The sequence below is a fragment of the Rutilus rutilus genome, assembly GCF_951802725.1.
Source record: "Rutilus rutilus genome assembly, chromosome: 3".
Lineage (NCBI taxonomy): Eukaryota > Metazoa > Chordata > Actinopteri > Cypriniformes > Leuciscidae > Rutilus > Rutilus rutilus.
The window spans coordinates 28,279,541-28,307,459 of record NC_140211.1 but is presented as its reverse complement, the minus strand read 5'-3'; the positions used below and the strand labels follow the sequence as shown (position 1 = coordinate 28,307,459).

General features: G+C 36.8%; 2 protein-coding genes across 8 annotated transcripts in view; one reads left to right on the top strand and one right to left on the bottom strand.

The window, feature by feature from the left end:
- The window catches only part of esyt2b (extended synaptotagmin-like protein 2b), a 42,758-nt gene extending 30,067 nt beyond the window's left edge, over positions 1-12,691 (bottom strand). For both annotated transcript variants that reach the window (XM_084403542.1, XM_084403543.1), the window contains exons 1-6: positions 11,962-12,691; positions 8,974-9,015; positions 7,857-7,991; positions 3,965-4,041; positions 3,805-3,877; positions 797-886 (exon numbers count right to left, since the gene is read on the bottom strand). In XM_084403542.1, coding sequence (XP_084259668.1) covers positions 797-886; positions 3,805-3,877; positions 3,965-4,041; positions 7,857-7,991; positions 8,974-9,015; positions 11,962-12,354 — 810 coding nt within the window. In that variant the 5' untranslated portion in view covers positions 12,355-12,691. The remainder of the gene's footprint in view (positions 1-796; positions 887-3,804; positions 3,878-3,964; positions 4,042-7,856; positions 7,992-8,973; positions 9,016-11,961) is intronic.
- Positions 12,692-13,657: 966 nt separating this feature from the next.
- On the top strand, positions 13,658-27,073 carry dync2i1 (dynein 2 intermediate chain 1). 6 transcript variants are annotated; one of them, XM_084403561.1, is made up of 22 exons: positions 13,658-13,791; positions 14,104-14,157; positions 14,242-14,878; positions 14,995-15,050; positions 16,303-16,491; positions 16,612-16,632; positions 17,148-17,225; positions 17,520-17,751; positions 17,843-17,939; positions 18,088-18,217; positions 21,136-21,247; positions 21,351-21,445; positions 22,727-22,856; positions 23,391-23,563; positions 23,685-23,847; positions 24,108-24,215; positions 24,891-24,952; positions 25,057-25,108; positions 25,247-25,407; positions 25,525-25,656; positions 25,836-26,059; positions 26,240-27,073. In XM_084403561.1, the coding sequence occupies exons 1-22, from the start codon at positions 13,777-13,779 to the stop codon at positions 26,409-26,411; spliced, it is 3,093 nt and encodes a 1,030-aa protein (XP_084259687.1). In that variant the 5' UTR covers positions 13,658-13,776; the 3' UTR covers positions 26,412-27,073. The 6 variants fall into 6 exon arrangements, with proteins under 6 accessions (XP_084259687.1, XP_084259686.1, XP_084259690.1 ...); XM_084403560.1 differs by having other exon boundaries at positions 16,612-16,680; XM_084403564.1 differs by lacking the exon at positions 14,104-14,157.
- Positions 27,074-27,919: the final 846 nt, after the last annotated feature.

Genomic DNA, 27,919 nt, shown 5'->3' with positions numbered 1-27,919 from the left:
CCATTGGTGAGAAGTGAAGCCGCCAGTGTCCCAGTATGGCGCTGACATCTTGGGGTTTGAGTCTGCGCAATAGCGATCTCGGGACCAGACCTGCGCAGTAGTGAGCAGGAAGTAAAACCGCGAAATCACTCTCGGTGTGAAATAATTAATTATAGAAATTTAGATATTAAATTTAAAGCTCCAATCTCCTCAGTCCTCCGAAGATCCCGAAAAAAAGTCTGTTGGTGCTTCTGTGACTACTTCGCTCAGAGAACCTGTCAGTCACAGCTGTCAATCATGACGTCACACCACCGTTTTTATAGCATCAAATAACTAACTAAAAACAAACTTATTTTAAAAACAAACACTTGAATTTACATCAGCGTGATAAGAACTACAGTAAATGACAGAAACTACCTTCGGAAAAAAGATAGTTGAAGTGTAATTAAATTGTTTAGTTGGTCTCAAGTCCCATTGAATAACACGGGGAGACGGGGTTTATGACCTATACTAGGACCAGTCACCGGGGGACGATCGAGATGTTTTGGCTTCACTTTTCAGGGCTTGTGCGGCACGCTTGGTTGCTATTAGAGGGCATCTGCTAAAGATATAAATGTAATCAATATTATTTCTAGAGCTAAATTACTGCAAACAACAGCAACTCAAAAGACAAAGTTCATTTGCTTGTGATGGTAAAATAGATTTTGTTTTGGAAAAATGCGCACATTATTTCAAATACAAGTTGAACACAAGTCAGGACAACAGGCAGCAAATATAGTAAAAAAGGGAATAGAATTGTTTAAGTTTGTAAACTCACTGGTTTCTTGAGGAAGAACAGGGATAGAGCACCAACCAGCGGCATATTCCCCAAAAGTGGTTCAAGAATCACACGCAGAACTCCATGTAGCTATTCATACATCAGGCCATGTACATGAGAGAGAGAGAGAGAGAGAGAGAGAGAGAGACACTGGTAAAGATTCTCACTATAGGTTTGTGTGTATCCTACTCCTCTTAAGGCAACATGAAATATCTTTATCTTTCAGTAAACAAGACATTAAGTCTTAATGGCTTATGCAAAATTGTTTCTCATGTAAACCTATCTTGTTCTAAGAATGATTAACTTTTCTGGAAATCAACAAACAAGAGAATAATTTTTGCAGTGGGAGAGCAGCACTGTCGAACTAACCACTAGGCACCTAAGGCTGATGATGAATGTTTTAGGATCTCGATACTGATGCATTTGTTTATTTTGCTTTTGACAGCGCTCCAAGACATTTAACTTTACAACCATCATTTTGAGCTTGTGTTTTGAACAATCATTTATTGCCAAAGAGCTGCTGAGAACAAATAACTCAAGGGAATGTCCTTCCTCGACCAGTCTTTATGGAATCATAACACTGAGTGGAAGACGTTATATCAGCCAATGTACAATGTACACAGTGCACACAAGGGCTTTTTCTGACTTATTAGTCACTTTAGTGTGAAAATCTCACTAGATGGTTATAATAATCAGTGAAAAAGAACTGACAATAAGCAACCAATAACCCCAAATGTCAGAACTGTAAAACTGTGAACAGAAATGTAATATTTTTCTTATTTGTTTTACTGTACTACTCTTTTTTTATTGCTTATTTTTAATCATTTTTAAATACATTTTAAATTTTAAATCATTTTAAATGTTATTTTTTATTACTTGGGTACTGTTTATGATTATTTTTAATCACTCATATGCAGTGTTCGAATTGTGTCAAAGCTCTTGGGGGGTTCCCCCCAAGCTCGGTACCTCTAGGGGGAAGAAAATTTTGTACATTTTAAAGATAAATTCATTAATCTGGTGCACTTTGAGTCCCCAGAATCTGCTGTTAAAACTAAATAATCCACCCGCCAACCTCCCGAACCTATGATATTCTCTGATTTAGATATCTGTATCTGATCATCACATTTCAATTATTCAAATTCTCAGTGTTAAGCATGATAATATGATGAAATATCACAATGTAGGCTGATTTAAAATTAAGATTTATTTAAAATAAAAGTTCTTCTTTTGTCAAAATTACATTTCCAGCCTAAACAGAGGCTTTACTCCCTTCAAACTTAAATTGTCAATGTGTCATTACATCAGTGTTGGAAAACACTCTTATCAGAATAATTTTTTTAGCTTTATAAAGGGCATTTCTTTCCCTAATTTGTACTCTCTATACTCTTTCCCTACTCTCAGGGAACTGAGGTTATGTTAGTAGCCTAACCGAGTAGGCCTACGTTATTTCTTATTTTATTTTTTTGATATTGAAAATTGTTTTAATCAGGGCATTTGTCCGGTTGGGCAAGTAGGCTACAATTCTCTTTCACTTGTCCCTTAAAAAACACACGCACATGTCCCGGACAACCGTTAATGTCGAAATTCTATTCAGATCAGTAAATTACCAAACAATCATAAAAGAAAGAAATATTATCTTACTGTCATCGTGAGGTGAAAATGAGGATCCACTCTGCCAGACTCTCGTGAAAGTGCTTATCTATAGCACAAAATTTATTTCTCGTACCATTTATTCGCCAAAAATAGTTTTTGCGTGCATTTGATATGCACTTTATGGCGTGTAATACGCACGTACTCCACACCCCTAATCCTACCCAAGGGGTTTGCAGTGTGTATCATTTACACGCAAAAAAAAAAAAACAATTTTTGGCATATAAATGGCACGATCAATAAAATGTATCTGTTTATAAATTTGAGCGTCTTTTCAGACGCAAATCTAATTTGAATTACTTTCTAATAGGAGCGTACTTTCTAATATTACCTAATAAATTATGTTTCTATTATTTTAGTTTTAATGAAAAACCAGGGGACCCCCCGAGGTAATTTTTTTGGGCCTTATGGGGGGTCCCTTGATGCTTATGGGGGGTCCCGGACCCCCCCAGCCCCCCCTCAATTCGAACACTGCTCATATGTAAACCACTTTGAATTACCATTGCGTATGAAAGGTGCCGTATACATAAACGTATAAACTTACACAATCATTTGAGTACACAATTTGAATACACGTATTCCAAAAATTTCATGACACCTTGCAACATTAAAGTTTTTCATTAAAATGACTGTACATCTTTTACCAGTGACTAATTATTTTACTGCACAAGGGCTCTTAAAACTATGAAATGGACTGTTATTTATTTTTTATTATATCTCAATTGTTTGTCTCAATTGTTTGAGTGTCCACGAAGTAAAGATGGCAGCCTCCAGGTCTCATACTTCAGAACTATCATAGACATGAATGGGAATGCTAACAGATATCTCTCTCTAGGTATTTTAGACCTTGTACAGTGAAAAAAAAATACATCATACATAAACACAGCATGCTGTCACACAAAGAGATTACCTTACTACGTGTTTAATGCGAGAGAATGAAATAGCTCCATTAATCATGCACAAAACTGTCATTGTGTGAGCATGCATGTATATGTCTGATCCTGCATTACAAACAGTACAAGGGCATTTCAGTATTTGGTTACACGCCTTCCTATAAATACACACACCCTTTCTGTAAAAATAGGCTCCGTTCAGTTCACGGAATTCCTTCCATGAAACACGTGGTTGCATCACAATATAGGAAAGAGCTTCTCTGTATCCAACAAATTAATTCTCTGGCCTTGGCTAGCATAATCCATTGGGTCATGGAGACAAACTCAATGGAAGATGCCATAACAGAGCTGATGTATATGCGTTGTGTATAAATAATAGTGGAAAATGCAATCCTACTGCTTTATGCGGTACAAGAGAAGAGAATCTCACTCTTAAATGTTTTATGAGAAAATATAACAATATACCTGTATACTTTTGATCCCCGCTCTACAGTAGTACCTTTTGATATCCACATCGATTTCAGTATTTCCAACGTAGCTGTAAGAGAACGGACAAATAATAAAAAAACGTGGCACAACCAGGATGATCAAAAGATGTCAGAAAGGCTTATCAAAGTGATGTCACCTGATCTGAAGGTCCATGATGATCTGTCGTTTGTCCACGTTCTCAGAGTAAACTTTGACCCCATTGATCCTGAGAGGCTGTGACAGAGATGAGCACAGATGCCCCGTCAGGGGGGTTGCCATTTCTTTAACCGTATGCATTCCTCCAAAGAGCCCTGACAACATGAACTATTTCCATCTGACAGCTGGAAAGCTTTTCCAAAAGGTTTAAATTTCTTACGTCAACCTTCCTACTCCTGATGCAATATGAAGCTTTTTAATGCAAGTAGTTGAGCCATGTCTTGTCTTCAATAAAATATGCAAGATGGTCTTAACATAACATACAGTCTTTTAAATGAAACATCGTTCAGACTAAATAGATCAATGTATTATTATCAGAATACTATCAGAAATTATACCGTATTGGCTTTCAATTCACTTATTTATACATTCCCTCGGAAAAATGATGTGAACAATTTGTGTATAAATTTGACTTGCTGAATAAAAGCCAACACCATGCATGCCTGTTTCATGCCCTCATAGGGTGTAATAGCATCAAATCCCATTGTGAACTGCTGCATAAGCCAAATACATGATTTTCATAATTAAATGATTGAAGGTGCTTTTGACTTAATGCTTAGTTATATTTACACAGTTGTGTGAAGTGTGTACAGTTTCTTATAGCAGTGCTAAAGCACAGTCTCTTCTTACAAAGGCTTTAAGAGCAGAAAGGCTGTCCACTGCCGTAACCTGGGGCCTCATGTATAAAACTTTCCATAGATTTCATCCTAAAAGTGTGCGTATGCATAAAAGTCAAATTTTCAGATTTATAAAACCTTGCATATGCCAGAACCTGTGCAAAATTCCATTTTTAAAACATAGTCAGCAGAAGAGATTGTGCATACATGTATCTCATTCTCCACCCTGTCTCCTCCCCGGAATAACCATATGGAGCATACAACGCCTAGTTTTACTATGCATATCCTCATCTGCATATCATTTCCATATGAATATTCCCATCCACGTGATACCATGTTTAACGATACAAGACATTTGGAAAATATGACTATAAATGCCATTTGTGCTGTCACATTGCATTGCAAAAAATCATTCACTATCCTTGTTATTATCCTCATTCACCCTGTTTTAGAATAAATAAATAAAATTTTATGAAAAATTTTATTTTCTTAGTATTTTTAATTGTTTTAAACACACCAAATGTATGCAATTTTGCCTACCAGGTAAACATTAGGATGTTTATATATTTTATAATGGAAACAGATAGGCCTTATTTTTGCAGTGTAAATAATTGACTCACTGACAAAACATTTTAAAAATAAAACGTACATATCTCACTATTTCCTTCAAACTCCTTCAAATACATTGGTATTTTTCAGAATATTGGAAAGACCATGAAAGGGCTCATCATTAGGCTACTGTCTGTCTGCACATGACACCAATAGCACCTGCATGCTGCACAGGTTGTACAGTACTGTGTCACCAGACCAAGTCAAATGGATGAATGGACCGTTCGATTAATGAGCGCATCAAGTGCGCATAATTGATCCTTATTCGGCCAAAACTATTTTCTCAAAACATGTGCTCTGCTATTTAAAACACAATTTAAAGCGGATTTATCATGCAGCAAGCAATCCTCATTGTATGAGTTCATGTAATTTCAGTGCTTAACTCCATGAGAGTGGAATATTTAATCAATATTTAATCAAAAATCTGAGTTTTTAAATCATTCTGTTTACTTCATTACTTTGCTCAGTCCGCGGTCTAGAGTGTCCGTACCGTCCGCACATATTTACACCTAGTTTATTTTTTATAATTCCCGATATGTGCGTGGAAAATTGCATACGCACATATTTATGCCCATTTTGTGCATAACCAACGTTTATACATCAGGCCCCAGGTGTTCACACAAAAACACCAGCACAATGTGATTAGCTCCGATTGGGTAGCTGGCCATTTTCCTGACTAAAGGCATGACAAAATGTAGAAAAATTAAGAATAAAAAAATGTACGCAATACATATCTACAAAATCAGGTTAGATAAAAGTTAACACTTCTGATGTGCAGTTAACCTAAGATGGGAAGATGGAATCTAATTATTGGTCTTTGAAAGTTTCTGTGATGGAGTACAACAGCATGCCATTCTGTACTTCCATTGTGCCTTCAAATATATGAATATTCTGCACAGTATAAAAATATACAGCTAAAATATTTTTATGGCTATAAACTCCTTGATTGAGGTTGAGTTGAACAAATTGACAATAATTGACAATTCTTTCAATAATACACATGAGCAGTGTACGCATGCTAGGCGTGAATGGGCTAGGCTGAATCCACTGGTTTCTCTTTTAATAAATCTTTTTATTAATAATTAATAGTGGTGACAGCACAGGAAATAATGGGAACAGGGGGCAGAAACAGTGGCTGCGTCCGAAAACTTAGGCAGCTGACTTTTTGCCTCGCTGCTTTATCAGGCAGTGACTATGCAGGCAGTGTTTGCGCACGAAGGTAGCTCACGAAACGGATTCTGAGGCAGCGTAACGGTTTAATGATCTACAGCAAAATAGAACGAGCTTTGGTGATAACTAAGCGAATATTTAATTACTGTAATAGTAATTTATTGTTAGAAATTACATCAAAAATGGAAAACATTTACACACAAACTGACCACCAATTGTAACTTTCAGACACCATCTTTATTTTTTAGCTCAACTGTCATGGAATGGAAACCCCAAAATTGTGAGATATTAAAGGCAGCGAAGGACACTGTACATCTATGCTGCCTTCAAAAATTGATCAAAAGAAGGTATCTCAGGAAACAGGAAGTCAAGCTAACATTGGATTCGGACATGCCTTGATGCCTTCCTACCTTGGAATGCGTCCTCCGAAGGAAGCATTTATATGCTTTCGGACGCAGCCAGGATTAGAGCCAGACTCATGACGTCTGTCTCATGTCTATCACACAGAGGGGTTAAATACCAGGGTATGTTAAATCACAGGCTAATTCAGAGGGAAAGGAGCCAAAAAAAAAAGAGAGTATGCGATGTGTTTTTGTGTATAAAGTGTAGGTCATATTGGGTCAAAGCTCTGAAAAAAAAAGAGGCTTGGGTCAAAGCTTGACTGCTGTCATATTAAACATCATGAACAGACATTTACATGTTCTCTAATATGATGGCCTCTGTGAGAGATGAATGAGAGCCCTGAGAACTCTGTGAGCGTGCATACCCTGATGAAAAGAAAATATATTTCCCATATTTGAATGATCAATATATTAAATGGTTTAACAGTATATTTGAAAATATACAGAATAATATATTGTGTTAATACAATACAATATGTTGAATAATACATAAGGAATTGCCGCTTTTCATTTACTAATTTACTATTTACTATTTTATATTCAGTAATATACTTCATGATATATCGATGTGTGATCAGAAATGGTACTGCATGTGTAATATATTGCAGATATATTTACTCATGCAGCATAAACACACATAGAGATGTAATATATATATATATAATGTAGGCTATATATAATGTAATATATTTCTTCTTTTTTTAAATTATTTACATTATAAATGTTTCATATTTTCAAGCTAGTTAACAAAAGCACAAGCATACCTGCATGTACTAAAGTAATTATCCAAGAGACTATCACTGTGCTGAGGAGTGCACAGCCATTACTTTTAAAATATAGTAATAATAGTCGTTATGGTATTCGGCCAATCGTCAACCTCACCACAGGCTCTATACTCTTCAGCACAATAGCACAATGGTAACCCCAAAAACTCAGACCAAAATAATAGAACATTAAACACTAACAGTTTCGCATTTTACACTATCGCATTATATTTTGCAGTATATTCCCATATATTTTTGTTCCATAAGGGTACCTGATCTCCGAGATCGATCTTGGTGAAGCTGAATGTACTGAGGTGGGCATTGGCTTCTTTGATGGCTGGCTCGATTGTTTCTTTAAACAGCTTCTCCACAAACTGACACACATAAGGCCACATCTGTTTCACCGTCTGAAAGGCAAAGAGTGTATCTGCTCAGCAACTGAGTAAAACTTAGGTACTTAAGGCATCTTCATTCCTTACTGCTACTGACTTGAAAATAAGTCAATTCAAAATTCATTTTTTTTCACAACAAGGTTGCCGATCACACAAAGGTACACAGGTTTTGTTCAAACAGGCCTGAGGACATGTTATAACTTGACTAACTGTAAATATTCTAAGCATTTGGAAACGATTCCCCATGAAAAGAGAACAGGTAGCCATGGGATGGCACAAACAGAATTAACTAAATCTGGAAAGACAAATGGCTTGTCTGAAAGCAAAGAAATAACATCTATAAGCCTTTGAACTAAGTTAGAGGTGTAGATAGTCTGACAAAAAAAGAGACTGAATAGAACAATATTTTTACATTTGTATGTATATCACATTTATGTGTTTCAAAATGCATGTGTATGAATATTTAGGTTGTAATATTAGTATGATACAGTACAATAAGAGTTTTTATCCTCCTCACTTTTGTCATGTTTAAAAACATGAGTGATTCTGCAGTGTTTCATGTAAATAGATTTGCATGATTTTGAATGTTGCAGACATACTTTGCAGAAGAATGAGGCTATTCAGGTACATAAATTACACCGCTGGGCAAGATGCCAATGAAATATTCAAATCAGGCATGTTTTATGAAGACTGGGAGTCACTGAATGTATATGTACAATTAATATTTTAAAAAAGCCACTGGTTCTACACAGCTACACACAGAGGGTGAAAAATGATGGCTATGTATGTGTAATATAACATGAGCATAGCGAACTGGATTATATCACCACCAGTGTAAAACCAATAGAGCAAAAGAGAGAGAGAGAGAGAGAGAGAGAGAGAGAGAGAGCGTATCAGATTGCAGATTATTGACTGCAGCCACATGTACAGTATACTGGTGGTGGATGATGATTATTTTAAAATGATGAAGGACAGGGAATTATTATACTTGTCTCACCTTATTTAGCCACTCAACTCTCTCCACATCTGGATAATGAACCTGGAAAAAAAATAGACAAATGTATCTTATTATAAGAGGGAACGAGACTGCTATTGTAAATGCACTGAAATCACACACACACTCTTAGTCCATAAATGGTATGAAAAATAAAGACAGTCAATGTATGACAAAAATAAATAGAATTTCTGTGTGGAATGACACACTAACATTGCACTTTTTTAATTTCCTAACTTAAAAACAGCAACAACAACAAAAATAGGTATTAAAGGCAGGGTAGGCAATTTTGGAGCCTTGAAAGCATGAGATCCCACCCTCCCTTTAGAGTGTCTCCAAAGCCACGCCTCCTTCAAAACACACACAGCAGAGTCTGCAAAGCGTCATGAGAGACTGCGTTAAATTACCTCATGTCTCAAAGCACATAACAGCTCCAGGTAGAAAATCACGGGTTGCCATCTCATAATTACGGTTATGACATAGCATGAACGCATCATAAGCTCGCTGTTTTGGTTCAGGAAGAACTGTAAAATGTGGCTGCTGATTGTTTGTGGTGGTCAGTAACTGACTACAACTCTGCATTAGCCTTACTGACTCTTATCACTACCTGTGTTTGGTGGTTGTCAGTGCATTACAAAGGTATAAAACAGATATTAGAATATGTTGGTATATTAACATAAAATAAATTAATGGAATATGTTTTTTACTGTACATTTAAGTTAAATCTGTTGCCAGTTGCCACCATATTTTTTTTTACAGTACATTTCTGGCAACCACAGCTGCCAGTTTTTTACCGTAAATTTCACCGATTTGTTTTTACAGTGGCTATCTGAGAAGAGACTGTGTTTTTGGCACCTGCCCATATAAAGCTAACTTCTTTCTGTATATCCTACAAAAGTAACATCATTATAATCTCAAGAGAAAAAGTGGATGTGTGTGACTTCCTTCTGCAGTGCACTCACTCTGAATTTATTTTCATCTCAAAACAGTGTTGGTGTAACTTGAATATTGAATATTTAGTTTAGTATTAATGACATGTGGGAAAGACAAGGAAAGTTGCCATGGTAACCATGTTTCTATGGTCACTAGAGATCACTCATGATTTCTCCTCACTGACTAGAGAGATATCTGTGAGAATGTTCACTGGAGAAAAAAATCTGGCTAGAGATGAGACTGTTGATTGTACAGTTGCCACTTGCCACAGAAATGTAGAGATCTTTTTTTAAGTCTATAGAGAACTAAAAGTGACATAATGAGAATGTGATAACCTAACCTGTGATGTAAATGGTTTGTCTTTGTATTAATAGACCTATATTGATTTGTCGTGACATACTAATGAGAGAGAAGTCAACTGGTTAAAACTGTGTGTGTGTTTGGGGGGGGCACACTTCCAGAGAACCGTTTATAGATATAGGATAAGATATCTTCCTGACACATCACAAACTTCCTAGAAATCAGAGAGAACCTGGACAAATAAGTCATCTGTGTTTCAAAAGACACTTTTTGGTTTGAGTGCCTAGTGCCATGAAATAAATGAATGAATAATCATAGAATTGATAACACTACTGTTGTGAAACATTCTCTTAAAACGAAACCAAAAAAACTTCAAACTCATCAGCATAAACCAGTTCAACAGACATCTGATCAAATCGCCAACAGGCAAGTTGCCTCAAGCCAGAATTAAAGAATGGGGAAAGCAAACATGAAACATGTTTGTTTTTAATTTATCACCGGGAATTCCATATTGAGAGGCCAATCATTTAGTAAAGGGGGGTAAGGAGCACCTGTCATTAAATACCATCTTGATCTACATTAATAAAAAATATCCAGTTAAAACTTTTTACATTGAAATGTACTGCACCATAATAGCATTTCTGAACAAAAATGAGAAGAAACAAAACTATTAAAATAAAATATAATCATAATTTAACAAGGGCATGACGAGGCATCAAACTGGAAACTCAGGACAAGAAAAAGAACAAGAACAAGAACAAGAACAAGAACAACGACAGGAAACATGCAATACTCGACCAAGACAAAGACTAATTACAATATAAGGAACACCTGTGAACAATGATCAGACTATTAACCAATGACAAGACACATGGCAGGATCACATGACAACCATGGAATCACATGACAAGACACAGAAACATGACAATGACAAGAACAAGAAACAAAACCCAAAACATGACACTTTTACTGTTTTTCATTGTAAATTATATGGTAATTCATTGTTTTTACAATAAATAATGTAAAAAAAAAAAAATGCATTGTTCACAGGTTACAATGGTAAGGTAATTACTAGTTAACTACTTAATTTATTTACTTTCACTTTTTTTTTCTTTTTTTTTTGAAAATTACAGATACAAACATTTTTAACAGTGTACACAGTGCAGAGCACTGAATCCTCATTTGAAACTACACAGAATGACTTTAGCTCTCACCCTTCAGGTTCAAGTATCTCATTACACAACATATTTTTACTATCCCTAACACACTTGGCTTTAGATTAGAGCAGAGGCTAAAATATAATGCTTGTATATATATTAAGACTTGGTCTGCCTAATGCCTGACAGCCTGGGATCAGCTGGGATCCACACTTATTTATGTTTCAAGTTCTCAATTTGCTGAATAGACACAACATTGACAGCAAACTAAACATCATAGGCTCAAATAAAGCAAAACAATTGAATTCACTTTGATCAAGGAAATGCTGTTTATCTGTCACATTTCAAACTTTAGTTCCTATAAGACTTTGCTTAACACATAATGCACCACATCCAGGCCTAAAGAAGTATGGAAAGATGTTATGGCAAGTTGTCCCAGGGTCATCAAATCTCACTAAAGATTCTAGCTTTAATGAGGGGAAGTTTTATAACAACTATAAATATAAACTCCCTCTAGTTTCCATGTTTGTGTCCTCCTAGTGTGCAGACTATGATGTCCTGAAACAGCCAATGTCATCAATGAAAGAAGAGTTTAACTCACCCATGATGGTAACTCAGTTGCATCCAGCTCCTGTTTAACAGCCTCTTGCTCAAAAAAGGAGAGTGCTCTGTTCAGCCTCGTGTTCTTACACTTCGTGTTTCTCTTCCAAAAAAAAAATATTGTGAGTGCGATTAAAAGCCAACTAAAGCTGAACTCAAAATAACCCAAGACATATATGGGGAAGATAATGACGAAGGTCTTGGCGAACTGCAGCCACGTGCGGGTCAGTTCCCCCGTGCAGGACGAGGAGTCCTCGCTGAGCTCCGCCGCTGAGGAAGGAATCGCCCCGTTTATCGGAGCAGTTTGTCCGCTATCTTTTTGTCCCGAGGCACCAGCTGTTTGAGAAAGATTTCCGCGCACAGCCGTCATAATGTCCTCTGTCATATTCAGCATAAACGGCGCTGATAAAATGTTAAGCACTGCTGTCAAACGTGAACATTGTGCTTCAATGTAAAATCTTCGAGAGTAAACACGATACTTCAGACCATCCCGTCCCACGTTCAAGTAACGTTACAACGCTCAACTAAATCAATTTGAGGATGGTTTCACGTTAGTTCGCCCGTACACCAGTCCATTTTGACGCAGATGATTCGCATTGCTTTAAATTTAAAAACATATCTAGCGGTGCATTACTAGAGACCTAACTCAGTTGTCGCTGCTACTGTCTGTGCGTGTGTGTCGTCTGTTGTGTGGCTGGTGTGTTGTGAAGGTAAAAGAAGCGCGTGCTGCTGTTGTGACAGACAGCCGCGAGCTTGATACGCGCGCGCGTGCGCTCACACACACAGCGGGTCTCGAGAGGTCAGTGTAACAGCGCATCGCCACCCTGAGCAACTGAAAAAACACAAACAATACGAGGCGTCGACAGCGATGCTATGCCCAAATGTTAACCTAACTGTTAATTCAACCAGGGGTTTTCGATCTTTTAGATGCTACTGACCCCCCAAATACGACCAGGGACCCCATCCTTATTTTAACAGACATCTATATTTTATAAACACCCAATTTATACACTGAAAATGTAATTTATATGAATAGTTTTAATATGAATTAATTCATATTGTAAATCTAAAATTAGTTGGTTTTTTTATATTATATTTTTTATAATTTTATAACATAAGTTATATTATATAACATAACATATATTATATTATATAATTTATATATATTCTACTTTCTGGAAATGTACTGTTAAATGTGTTCTTTATTTTAAATGTATGTTTATCTATATTTTAAATGTATTAATCTTATATATTTATTAGTTTGTCTCTAGACTTTTCCACTCCCTTGGGTCAATAACAAGAAGTTGTTTGTTTCATATTTTATTTCATATTTTCAGATGGACAGATAGTTTGTGTCTACAAATAAGTGTCGACTGCGTGTCTAGTTATCGCTTTTGTTTTATTTGTGTCGTCTTCAGCTCAGTTCGCACGACTTCATACACATGCATTAACTATAGACATAGCTATTGGCAGATGTAGTACAAAGCTTTGTGTTAAAAAAGTAGGTAATGACTGTAGACATGGGCAGATGTATAGTACAAAGAAATGTCATGTTTTATATTGTGAGCTATGTCGCATTTTATCAGGTCGATTTTTCGATTATTTTCCACTTCAATTCTACAGTGTTGCCATAGTAAGATTGGTATTAAGCGATTGCTCGTTGCTCGATTTCATAGTCTGGCTTGTCAGGTTACCATAGTAGCGTTTTAACTGCGCATTCGCTGTAGTTGTATAGCGGTATGGCGGTGAAATCTGTCAACACAAACTTGTGATTGTTGGATTGAAAAGAAGAACTGAGGAGTGGATCTCTAAAGTGATGTACCCTGGGAAGGTAAAGCAACACTTATCCCGTATGGATCAGCAGTTGTGTGGTGACTGTTGTTTTTTTTTCCGTGAAGATTTTAAAGCTGAACAGCACGATTAGCCGCTCATCGATAGCTAACGTTAAATAAAACTGCTGCTTACCCACTCAAGTTATTATATCTGTAAAATGTTTACTTCATCATTTAAACACTTGGTATATAAAGAATCAACTTGTAAGTAAGCAGTATTTAGTTATATTAGGTAACGTTAATCGAGCCATGAGCTTCATTCTGCACAATTTTAACGCTTCTGATATAAGTTTCCCTCGTCCTCTCATAAGAAAATAACAAAAGAAGATACATGGAGGTCTGATGACTTAAAAGTGCACATACAGGTAATCTGCCGTTTGTTTGTGTGTAAAAAAGAAAGAAAAAGAGGTTTAAAAGCACAACCCGTAAAAATGTGATTGTGTTGCCAGACTCACAATGAGGAGAGCAGAAGAAGATCCAAACGAGAAGAGGAGCACAGGAAACACAGGGATGGAGAATCTCTGGGTCGGCGACACAGAGACCCTGATCCAGATGCAAGGAGAGAAAGAGAAAAAAAGAGACATGGAGAAAGCACAAGAGAGGAGAGTAAACACAGAGATCCAGACAGGGACAGAAACCAGGATATCAAGAGGGAAGATGTCAGGGAGGATAGATATAAAGAGAGAAGGAGAGAGCGAGATAAGGCATTAGATTACAACAGACACAGAGATGGAGATGAAGAAGAAAAAATACATGATCAAGTTGAGAAGGGAAACGGTGAAAGACGGAGGGATAGAGATAAAGACAGGGACATTGATATGTACAAACAACGTGACAGGGAAAGAGAAAAAGATAGAAGGAGGGCTGAGAGAGATGGGGAGCGAAGAAGTGAAACAGATAGAAGGAAAGAGGAGAGAACTGAAGGAGAAAAAGAAGAGAGGGAGAGAGACAAAGAAAAAGAAAGAAGAGAAAGACACAGAGCAAGAGAAAGTAATCAGAATCGACATGAATATGAGGAAAAACAGAGAGAAGGGGAAAGGAGAGAGAAACGCAGGGATAAAGACAACTCTGGACACAAAGAAAGAGGTATGAACAGTTTGTGCCTAGAGAAAAAGTTTTTTTTTTTTTTTCATGTCAATTTGAATTTAGTAGAAAATCACAAATGTAATATGATATTATTAATATGATCTCTTTTATTTCAGAACACAGAAGAGATAGAGAAGATAAAGAGAAGAGAAAAAGGGATAAAGAAAGACATGTAAGCCATGTAAAAGATTGTTGATATTTATGAGCAAGATAGTCCAGTCATTTTAAGCCAAAATGGGGGTCAACCTTGAACAAATTGCAACAGAAGCAAACTCAACTGATTTTGTATCCTCAATATGTCCTGAGTAAGAAAAAAAAAGCCCAGAAGAATCCCATTAGGGGAAAGTTTCGAAAAAGACCCAAATATAGCCTATTCATTATTTTTCTTACGTGAATAGTGTAAAAAAATTTAACCTTTAGATATCACCATGAAAATTACTGAGTTGATTACTTACATCAAGACAAACGGCTTATTTTTTATTTAAAAAAAAAAAAGAGGCTGGTTTCTAAAGTACTTCTTCCTGCCTCTATGTATTAATGCTCATGGGTAGCCTAAATGGGTTCCATTCAGACCTTAACATGAAGTATTTTACTGTTAAGTGTCAACAAGATTCAACAAGACATTTTCACCTGGCAATGTTTAGACCTGTTGTGGTATTTATGCAAATTAGCACATACATAATTAGATTATGCACCGTTTGTACATGTTAACAAACCATTAAAAAAAACTTGTAATACATTTTTTGTTTGTCTTGATATAAGTAATCAACTCAGTAATTTTTATGGTGATATCTAAAGGTTAAAAATTTTACACTAGTCACATAAGAAAAAAGAATGAATAGGCGTATGAATAGGCTATATTTTGGTCTTTTTCTAAACTTTCCCCTAATGGGATTCCTCTGGGCTTTTTTTCCCCTTACTCAGGACATATTGAGGATTACAAAATCAGTTGAGTTTGCTTCTGTTGCAATTTGTTTAACCTTTTTTCATAAAATGACTGGACTAAGATATTGTACTGATAATATAAAATGTACATTACCGGTCAAAAGTTTTTTGAATAAGTATGATTTTTTTAATCAAAAATACTACAACATTCTGAAATATTATTACAATTTAAAGGAACTGTTTTTTATGTATATCGAGGTGATACAGAAAAGTTATTTTAAATTGAAATAATGCGTCACCATATTACTATTTTTACAGTATTTATTCAGCCTCGGTGAGCATTTCAAAATTTCAAAACCATTTAAAAAAATAACTTAATTATTCCAAACTTTTGCCCAGTAGTGTAAATCTGTAAAAAAAACAACAAAAAAAAACAGTGGTGTAAAACTGTACTGATATTACGGAAGAATATAAAAGAATTGTGGCTAGTCAACATTGAAAACATTAAAAAGTCTTGCTAAAGTTGTTGTTGTCAACAGGTGACAAACAAAAGTCACTCTCAAGAAGTTGAACCCCACCAAGATGGGGATAGGGAAAAGACCAGGGAGAGGGAAGAGAGAGACAGAAGGCGTGAAAGAAGGCACAAGGAGAGTTCAGACTCCAAGAGTGAAAGACAAAAAGATTCATCAGGACATGACATGAATGAAAGGATAATTAGAGACAAAGAGGTACAAACATTGTCAATTAAATTGAATTAAATGCTTAAGTTTCATGACATTCATTTGCTTTTTAGGTTTGTAAGGTTATACATTTGCATATATGTTTTGTATTTGTGTGTGGGTGTGTAGGAACCTACCAAGAGACCTCAGGTAACATGGAGGTCTATTCAAGCTGAAATGAGTGATCCAAAAATCCCTGTAAGGTTTCTGTTTGAAGTTCAGTTACGATAAGTTAATGTCGGCATGGAATGAAAATTCGATTTGAAATTTCTTATTTTGAATGATTTATCTGTGCATGTTTAATTTTTTTATTTGTTTTTTGTTTGTTTGTTTTTTGACCACATGATTTTTAAAAAAAAATACATTTCGATAATCCAGCATTAACAAGATGAATTTTTGAGACACAACAGACTTAAGTCAGGTAGCGGACCTCTAACAACAGCAACTACTAGGAAAGGGAAATATATATATATGAGTATACAGAAACAGGTCTCAAAATAAACACAAGAAGCTGCATTTCTACATTACAACAGCCTAAATCAACCTAAATGTAAAATATTTAAATTGTTTAGTTGCATGTCTTTACTTTTTTTTAGCCCCATTGTAAATTTTAAGTAAAAGAGTAAACCCACAGCTAATCTGATTGTATGCCTTTGTGTTTCAAGGTGGGGAATGAAGATACTGAAAAGGACGAACAATCAAGCAAAGATTATCATAAGGATGATTATGATGAGGATTTTGAGGTGTGAAGGAGCCCAGTGCTCCCATTACATCCATGACATAAGTCGGATAGTACACAGTACTATGAATGGTGAACACATTTTGTTGAGAACAAAGTCATTTTGACATGGTGTCATCATTTAATCAAAGATTTTGGTGAATTTATGATAAATACAAGTTAACTTAAATATAAATTCTTGGTTTATATTGCCCTGATGATCTTAATGCTGAATCTAACCAACAAAATCCTTATTTATTTCTTCCTTTAATTATGCTATTCATTTGGCTGTAAAGTGATGAGCTGTTCCTGCTTTTAGGATTATGAGGAAGACTTTGAGGATGTAGGTGAAGAGAAGGATGATGAGGAGGAGGAGGAGGAGAAAGAGAAAGAGGAAGATGACAATAACGTGAGAGAAAAGAAGAGGGAGCTGAGCCCCAGGAGAAGAGAAGAGATTGAAGCCATCCAGAAAGCCATTGATGAGGAAAATGAGAGAATCTACACTGCAAGATCAAAGCCAACAACCATAGAGTCAGCTATCACCCAGAGAGGTAGTTAAACAAAAGTTTATGTTGATTCGCACATTCTACTGCTGAGCATGAAAAGGAAGACCTAAATCAGTGTTTTGTTTTGTTTTCACAGAAAGACACTCTAACAGAAGTCAAACACAAGGCAAAATTATTGATTTTATATCAGCAAAGCAGCGAGAGGTTAGCCAGAAAGTGGCCAAGAAACAGAAGTAAGTTATCTGTCTTGATGATAATCTGAGTATCTAATGAGATCATCTAATTTGAAGTACACACATTTAAAAAAAAAAATCAAAAAAAATAATTGCATTTGTTGACTAATTAATCAATTAATCAGTAGCCATTTGATTTTAATTGAAGGAAGCGCAGTGAGGAACTTCTGCGTCTGATTGATTTAGACTTCTCCATTACCTTCTCTCTGCTGGACCTGCCTCCTGTCAATGAGTATGACATGTACATCAAGACCTTTGGAACAGCCAACACCAAACAGGTTAGAAATCTAGAAATCCACGCTATGTGTCCTGCAAAAGGAAAATGGTGATATTTTGAAGTATTTGGCCATGTTGTGAACAATACAGGCAGCATGAGATTAATGACTTATCTCAGGACAGATCTGACTCTAAGGGCCCTATCATACACCCGGCGCAATGTACGCCAGGTGCGATGCAAGTGTTTTTTGCTAGTTTCAGCCCGACGCAGTTATCAAATTCATGTCCTACGCCACATTGTTTAAAGATGCACTTATGCAGTCTACAGGATTACCCTCTTTCGCTCCTCTACCAGCCGTGGCCGGGGTGCCTGCCACTTCAAATCCAGCAGCACCTGTGGCTTTAACTTGCTCATGATCATGTTCTTTCGAGTCATCTGGGCATTAGAATAACTTACAAGCGAGTGCTTCGATATTTTTTTGGGCCGGGGATGAAGTCTGATGTCTCCGCTTACTGCCGTTCGTGTAATGCATGCCAACTGACCGGTAAGCCCAATCAGACCATACCACCTGCTCCTTTACATCCAATACCTTTATTGGGAGAACCTTTTGAGCATATTATTATGGACTATGTTGGCCCGCTCCCTAAATCAAAAGTTTGGCATCAATACATTCTTACAATAATGTGCGCTGCGACTCGCTATCCGGAGGGGATTCCGTTGCATACAATTAAAGCTAAAAGGATGATCCAAGAATTGGTCAAATTTTGCTATGTGTTTGGGCTACCAAAAGTGATCCAAACTGATCAGGGATCCAATTTTACATCGAAAATATTTACCCAAGTTGCTCGTGAATTAAACATAAAACATCTAGGCCTACTATCCAGCACCTACCACCCACAAAGCCAGGGAGCAATAGAACGTTTCCATCAGATATTGAAGACACTGTTGCGTAAATTCTGTGTGGAAACAGGCAGAGAATGGGACGAGGGTGCAATTCGTGAGACCACGCAATAATCCGTAGGATTTGCTCCTGCTGACCTAGTGTTTGGACATACTGTTCGCAGTGCGCTGAGAATGTTACGCGAACAGTTACTTGAAGAATCTGTTTCCCCTGTGCCTGTACTGGATTATGTGAGTAAAGTTCGTGACAGGTTACATCGAGTGTGTGCGATGGCGAAAGAAAATTTAGTAACAGCACAGAACAAGATGAAATCTAACTTTGATAAAAGAAAGTGTCGAACGCAACTTTCAGCCTGGAGACTCGTCGTTGGTCTTTCTTCCAGTTCACGGCTCAAATTTGGTGGCCCTTATGAAATAGAAAGAAAGAAATTATATTGTGCATACTCCAGATCGCAGCAGGAAAAAATTTGTCTGTCATGTGAATATGCTAAAGCCTTACTATAAAAGAGCCTGTGCTGTGGAAGTTGTTGATGTCCCGCCTGTTAGTTTGGTGACAATTGTAACACCCCTTTCCCAGGTCAAGGAAGGTGAAGCAGTGCAAGGCTGAAAAATTCAGAAATGTTGTTAAACCTCGAACAAATGTTGTCTTATCTCTCTGATTAGCAACATCAAGATTTATGTTGTTGATTAAATAGCAAATGCATTTGCGCCCATGGGCGTGCTGGTCTGAAAACGAGGTGTGTTCAGGCACATTGTTGGTGCGTTGCTATTTTGAGGCAACAGAAATAGACTGCGTCAATTGACCAACAAAAACCTGGTCTAAAGTCAATGGCGCAATATTTTTTTTTGTTATTTAAAGAGTGCGTTAGTAATGTGCGCCTATAGGCGGGTCCACATGCGCATACACTCTGCTTATTACACACAAAGGGACCCGCAGCAGCACACAAACTAGCCAAATATTAAAAATAAAAGGATTACAATGTAAAATATTAATATTGTGTACATAAAGATATGGTGGAATCCGGCTTGTCCCGTAGATGGTCTGCTTGCGTGCTTTAACCTTGCGCACGAGCAGATCCGTTTGCGCTCTGGAGACGCGTTCAGTCTTTCCGCTTGCAAATTCCACCATGTAAATAGCGAATCCGCCATGGTCCGAGCACAACTGCCATTTAAAGGGAATGGGCCCAAAACACACCCATTACTCAAGAGAATAGAGACAACCCTTTTAGACCATGCGTCGGGCGCACCAACCATTTTTCTCGTCGTTAAACTAGCAAAAGTGGATTCGGTGCCTAAGGCCGTGTGTCCACCAAAGCGTTTTTACTCGCGGCTGGCGTGATTTTTCAATTGTTTTCAATGGGAGCGCCGCGTTTTTAAAACGCCATGAGCGTAACGAGGCGCTGAGCGTCTTTTTCACGCTGAGCGTTCGGCGTTTTTTACTGGTCGCCGAGAGTTGAAGAATGTTCAACTTTTGGTAAAACGCAGCGCTCATCACTGTCACTTTTTACCCAACCGTCCAATCACAGTGGAGGAGGGGCGGGACTAATACCACACCGACCAACCGCGTCCGCCCGCCACATGATTCTGCTTGTACAACGTCAACAGATGACAACAACAAGCATAATAACGGAACAAAATCAAGAGCCAGATAAAATACATTACATTGTATTGACATTTTAATATAGAATCAACACAGAAACAAAATATGTGTGAAATGAGATACTAGTAAGACTTTCGCGGATATTCCGTATCATAACAAGCAAAGTGTCTTGGTCTCAACCGTCTCAACTGAAAAAACGCTGCGCTGCCAAAACGCTCTCAAGCGCCCACAGCTGAGCGTTTTTAGCAGAGCGCCTAGCGTTTTCAGCTGGCTAAAAACGCTTTGGTGGACACACGGCCTAAGTGCACCTGCACCGTGCGCTTTAGACCATGCGCTTAGATCGTTAAAATAGGGCCCTATCTACCATATTTGTTTTATTAAGTCACTTTTACACATCTTCTCTGTCATCTAGATTTGTTTTTCTTTCTTCCTACTCAAAATAGCTTTTATGCAATCCAATGAGATTCTTGTGTATCCAGGCTTATGTGCAGTGCAATGAAGACAACACTGATCGAGATATACAAACAGAAGAAGTTGACATGACAGACAAATGGACACAGCACCCACCAGAAGCAAAGGCAGCGTGTGGAGGTATTGTGTTCAAAATTTCTCTGTCATTATTAACAAACAACAATGGAAGTGTAAAAATAATATAGTCTACTATGTGCTATTTCCTTCTCTGAACTGTAACCAGGATCTAAGGCATCTCAAGACACTTCAGTGGAATCCACTGCAAGAATAACTTCTGATTCTCAACGTCTGACTACTTTTTTACGTTCTGCTGCACAGGTAAAGATTATTGTTTATGTTTTTTTTTTGTTTTTTTTAATCAACTTAACAGTTAAAAATGATCTGCACATATCTAAAATAATTTTCCACAAAAGTGCAAAAAAGCTCTCAAAAAGTTTGCTCATGTCTTGCGTTATTCAGTCACAGAAATAGAGACACAATGGCCCTCATTTATCAAAAGTGCGTACACCAAATTTCCAGCGTACACCCAAAACCACGGTGACTTTGAGATTTATCAATATGGACGTTGGCGTACGGCACGCTCAAATTCTACGCCACCTCAGGAGGTGGTGTACGCACGTTTTGAGTTAGTGCGGAAATGCGCAGAAAACCAATTCCTAACACCACAAAACGCACTGACAAACTAAAAGATATGATATATTATGACCCACTGTAAAAAAAAAAAAAAAAAAACATAGTAATTATAAACTTCAGTGTTTATTTTTGTGCAACATGGACTTCAATGTTTAATTTGTGTGACTTTACCAATGCATTTGATTTGTAGGCATATGTATTCCTTCAGTTGCGAGCCTGTGCGCTTTACCTGACGTTTCAGGGTTAGGCCCGGCAGGTGCGCACGGACTGGGTTCAGTAATGAAAGGCTTTCAATGACCAAAAAATAATTCAGACTGATAAAATAATAAAAATGACATTCTTCTTCTTTTAAATAATAATAGTAATAATACAAATAATAATAATAACAACATTCTTCTTCTAAATAACAATAAGCGTCATTAATAATAAAAGTCATAATAATAATAAGAAGAATATTACAAATTGTCATGCAATTATTAATGTGAATGAATGGTACTCCACATCACATCATCATCACTATTGTACACCCCAATACATGTGACGTGATATGAAATTAAATGCTAATTGTTTCAAAACACGTGCTGTAAAATAATGCATTGTGATAGGTCATTTGCTCATCCAAGTTTCTCTTCTTTGCCGTCTTCCGTGTGTCTATGGCGTAAAATGAGGGCGTGGGGGAAGCGGAGACTTGAATATATAGGAGCGTGTTATTCTAATGACGATTGTTTTCAGCCGCGGCATTTATCAAGGGCAGGTATTGCGTACACCTGGATTTCAAAGGTACGCACAGCTTCATAAATCAGGCGGTGAGAGGAGTGTAAGCATAATCTTACGCCAACATATACGCCCGTTTCTACGCAAGAATGATAAATGAGGGCCAATATGTGCATATGAACTCGAGTGGACCATGACAGTCATTCCCCATAATCCACTAGGTGATTTATTTAAGTATTTTTTGTATGTCAGGTGATGGCTGTTCTGATAGAGGAGAATATGGCAGAGAGTAATTCTGTCCGAAGACTTCGCTCTCAAACAGACGCGCTGTCCTTCAGTGATGGCTGCATTCAACTCAATGCCAAACTCCCATTTTTGCATGGTAATATTTTATAAATAACATTTACTGATGAATGGCAGCTATTAAGAGGTATACATTCAAATACATGATTTTGATGTGGAATAAATGTGTTAGCAGTAGTTCTGGGATTTTTGTATTAATGTAAATAAATGTTCTTTAAAGGGATAGTTCACCCTAAAATGAAAATTAAGTCATTTACTCACCCTCATATCATTCCAAATCCGTAAGACTTTCGTTTATCTTCAGAATACAAATGAAGATCTTTTTGATGAAATCTGAGAGCTTTCTGTCCCTCCATTGACAGCTATGCAACTACCACTTTAACGCTTCAAAAAATTCATAAAGAGATTGTAAAACTAATCAATATGAATTGAGCGGTTTAGTCCAAATTTTCTGAAGAAACTCGATCCTTTTATATGATGATGGGTCAATATTTAATTTCAAACAAAACATTCAATGATCATCGTCAATAAATATGAACTGTAAACTGTGTTTATTACAGTGGTGAATATGCTTAATCACGTATACTGTATGTGCGTGTCTACCTTTTTGCAGGTCGGCAGGTGAGTCTTCTGCAGTTCTCTCAGGTCCAGAGACAGACTCTTCTGTCTGTTCATCCTCCTTCTTCCAAAACCAGTGCTGTTCGGCTTGACAGCGAGACTGTCATCTGTGTGTGGAACATCTGGGAGCCATCCAGACCCCAAAAAATTCTTCTTTATGAATCTGAGGTATGTAGAAGAACATACTGGTATGATTAAAATTCATTATTGATGTTTCTGAAATTAAATGCTCTCACAAAAGTGAATAAAAAAAAAAAAAAAAATTATCCCATTTCTCCTACCCTCTCAGGTGAGGTGTTGTTGTTTCAGTCCAGGTAAAGTTACGTTAGTGTTTGCTGGTACAGCAGTGGGTTCAGTGGTGGTATGGGATCTTAGAGAACATTCTGGCACTCACTGCAACTTGGTGGTTGGCAAAGAGGTGTGGACACTACGCTACCCGACCTTCTCTACGGGTCAGTCAATGCTCACAGCTTCAGCTGCTGTGCTGTCAATTTAAAGAATAGATCAAATATACAAGTGTTTGCAAAAACTGTTTATTCTTTATCTAACTTAACTTGTATTTAAATATAGATATTTGGAGTCAGGTCACAGTTAAAGTGAAACTGACCTTTTTTGTGTGTGTGTGTGTGTGTGTGTGTGTGTGTGTGTGTGTGTGTGTGTGTGTGTGTGTGTGTGTGTGTGTGTGTGTGTGTGTGTGTCTGTATGTTCGCAGATGCTGTACTTTCTGGGGTGGGTCATCTCTCTCCTGTGGTGTCTGTTGAACCTGTACTGGCAACTGCCGATACAAGTTCAAAAAGCACACTAACTGCAGACATAGAGGGTAATACAAACCATGTGTTTGACTTACATTGTTTTTAATAAACCTACAGTACAGTTCAAAAGTTTAGGGTCAGGAAGATTTTTTTTATTATTTTTTTGTAGAAAGAAACAAATATATGTAAGTAAAATAATGACAAATGTATTTTGAAACAAAAAAGCTTGTTGAATTGCACTACTTGGAAAAATATGCATTGCGTTAACCCTGCTTGTATTTTAATGCATTGTATTTTTTAGGGCTTGCATTTTTATGGGCTGAAATTCAACATGGTTGTATATTTAAGCTGTGAATATTTCAATTAAAAAATGCATATTTTTTTCCAAGTAGTGCAATTCAACAAGCCTTTTTGTTTCAAAAACATTTGTCATTATTTTACTTCCATAGTATGAGTTCCATGTTAGTTCACAGTGTATTAACTAATGTTAACAAATACAACATTTGATTTTAATAATGTATTAGTAAATGTTAAAATTAACATTAACTAAGATTAATACATGTTGTAGAAGTATTGCTAATTCTTAGTTTATGTTAACTAAAGTAGTTAACTAATGTAGTTAACTAAAGAAACCTTATTGTAAAGTTTTACCAAAAAATCGTACTCACCCTGAACATTTAAACGGTAATGTATATTTTTAAAATCACCAAAAGAAATTCCTTGTTTACCTGTGCAAATTCTAGAGTCTCTGGGACTGTCATTTCAGTTAGGATCTCTGGATGAAAATGGGGTATTAACTGTCTGGGTATGTCTGATTTTTACCAGTAACTTTATTTTACAGAAACTCACTTTCATTTGACGCTGTGTCATTGATTGATTAGATAAAGTTGTATGTTTCGTCTTTGACAGGTTGTGGTCGAGCTGCCCAAAGGAAATGATTCTGGATCTCAAACAGACCTAGGTAAACCTAAGTTTAAATTTATTTTCCTATTTTCTGTAAAGCTGCTTTGAACAATGAGTATTATAAACAAAACACTATACAAATAAATTGCAGTTGAAATCATCTTTGCTGAAATATGAAATATCATTGCCTTGGCAGGTCTTAGGCCTGGCGGTAAAGTTAAATTACTCCACAGCTCCTCTCTACAGACCACTGAGAGATTACCTCAAGACATTATAATGGGATTTGGATCTCCTGTGAGCCTTCAGTTAAAGTTCCTCCCTTCTGACTCAAACCATTACTTCATTGGTACTAACATGGTGGGTGTTGCATGACGTTGAAGTTGAAGATAGTGTACATTTGGTTTGGTGGTGTTTCCCATCACAGACTTTTAACTTGGTTTTGAAATGTTTCTTGATTTTCTTTTATTATCGAAGGGTCTGGTTAGACATGGTACGAGGCATAGCTTGAAAGTTCTTCCAAAGTTCTACAGATCGCAGTTTGATAGCTGTAGACCAGTGGAGGTCACAGCACTTGACTTCAGTCCTTTTGGAGAACCCCTTTTCTTGGTAAAAGCAGCTTGAATTGCTTTGTATGTGTATTATGTAGTATTTGTTCATAGTCATCTTTTATTAGTGATGAAACAAGACAAGTGTTCTTTAACTCCCAGTTTTCAAAGTATCTAGCTGAAATTTAGAACATGCGTTTCTGGGAACATTATATTAACCCCTTTGATTCCTTTCCTTAGGTTGGCTGCAGTGACGGAACTGTTCGACTACACTCGGTCCTGAGAGAAGATCCGTTGATGGAGTGGTCTGAATGTTCCAGTGGCGCTCCTATTCTGTCAGTACAGTGGTCTCAGACACGGCCAGCTGTGTTCTGTGTTCTGGATGCTGCCTCTGATCTGCTCATCTGGGACCTGACAGAGAAGGATTATGTGCCAGCCATCACTGAGAATATACACAATGACCGGTATAAAGCCAGGACATCAAACATTAGATCTTTTTAATATGATAGAAATAAGTTCAGTTAGTGTTATATAGTAAGCTACTATGTCAGATAATTCCTGTATGTGTAATTCTAGAAGTAGAGCATGTACCTCAGGCACGTCACTGTTTTTAAAATGATCTGTTTTCTAACTCCTTTTCACAGGGTAACAGCCATGGCTGTGTTTGGTGAGCCAGCCAAACAGAACACATTTTCTGGCGTTGCGCTTGCCAAGCAGTCCGGAAAGGTGGAGATTCAGTATTTCAAGAAGTCACTTACAGTGCCTAGCGCCTCTGATAAAGACAAACTTCATTCTGCTTTGCACGATACTTTTTGATATGAGATCTTAGCCCAGATTCAAATTAATATCTAGTTAAATTGATAATATGCAAATAACAAAGGAAAACACAAAGAGAGTTTAGAGAAAGTCACACAGTATGGATGGACGTAGTGAATTACATTTCCTTGTCACATCAGTAAGGTACCCAAAATTACATTGACTGTGGCATGAACTGTAGAGGATGAGAAATGGTTATTTACCAGTCACAGTGGCTAGCCTTTTTGGTCTATACAAATAACAAATGAACTTTCCTGGCTTAAAATTCATTACACCTGAAACTTTGCTGACGTTGGCTGGAACATAATGGTTTTGTTTGCTGTAAGCAGCATTTTGTAAAGTTAAATCAAATACTAAAGGAAGCACATACAAATGAGCTTTCTGTTCCTCAGGGATATAAATACTTTATATCCTTTTTTGTATTATTTTACAATATGTACAAATGAATATTTACACTGAGTAGCATTTAAACAGGGATATATGTCTTATTTATGTCCTTATCATTTATTTACTATCAAGGTTACTATCATCCTGTAATTATTAATGGATATTTTGTATTAAAAGACGATTACATTTAGACTGGGGTTTCTCATGTTTCTACTTTATGTTATTGGTAATCTAGGGGTGTTCTTTCTTCACTAGATAAACAACTGTAAAACCTCACTATGGATCTTTGTTATCTTTAGAAGGGTATCAGCACACACTTTGAGGCCAACTGCGTTTTGACACCGTCTTTTCTGTCTAGTATTATTATTTTTCGCCGTTATTGTGGTTTTACTTAAGATCTACTTCATTAGTTTTTTGTTGTTTTTACATAATGAAGTCACTGCAGTAAAACTTCCTGGCAATAGTATATAAGTTTGTCAAAACATTTGAAAATAGAGATAAAGATCAAATTTCTACATGAAACTTTTTTCATGCAATCCTCAATGTAAAATATACATGTTTGACCTATATTTTTGCTGGGTAAAGTTTTATTTTGATAAAAGGGAAGGAAAAACTTAACCTGTAACTTACTGTCTCTTGATGAGGAACAGTGTAACGTTCCTGTACGAGTTAAGTGGACAATTATTTGTTGTCTGTCTGTCGTTTTCTCCATGGTTACTGTGTTGCCCAACGGCTCTATTCAGACGGCGAGTCGGCGACCGAGTTATTACAAGAAACTTAGCTCCTTCAACGGCAAGTTGAATAAAAAGATTTTTAATAACAAAATACCACATAAGTTATAAAATATATAACTGTTACGAACAAATAAAACGTGGCTTGTTGTGCTTTGAGTAGTGTATAATAAACTATAGCGCTTTATACAAGTCGAATTATTTTATACAACTCCGAGAGAAATTAATCCGAGGTAATTTACCGACGTGTTTTTGAATCAACCCAGTGAATTGAAATGGTGAAGATATGGTTAAAGAAAAGACGGAGAACTCGGCGGTGGAGTGTCTAAAAAGTTAATATCCTGGACGAGGCAATGAATGGAGAAGATAGCTCTCAAATGTGGAAGGAGA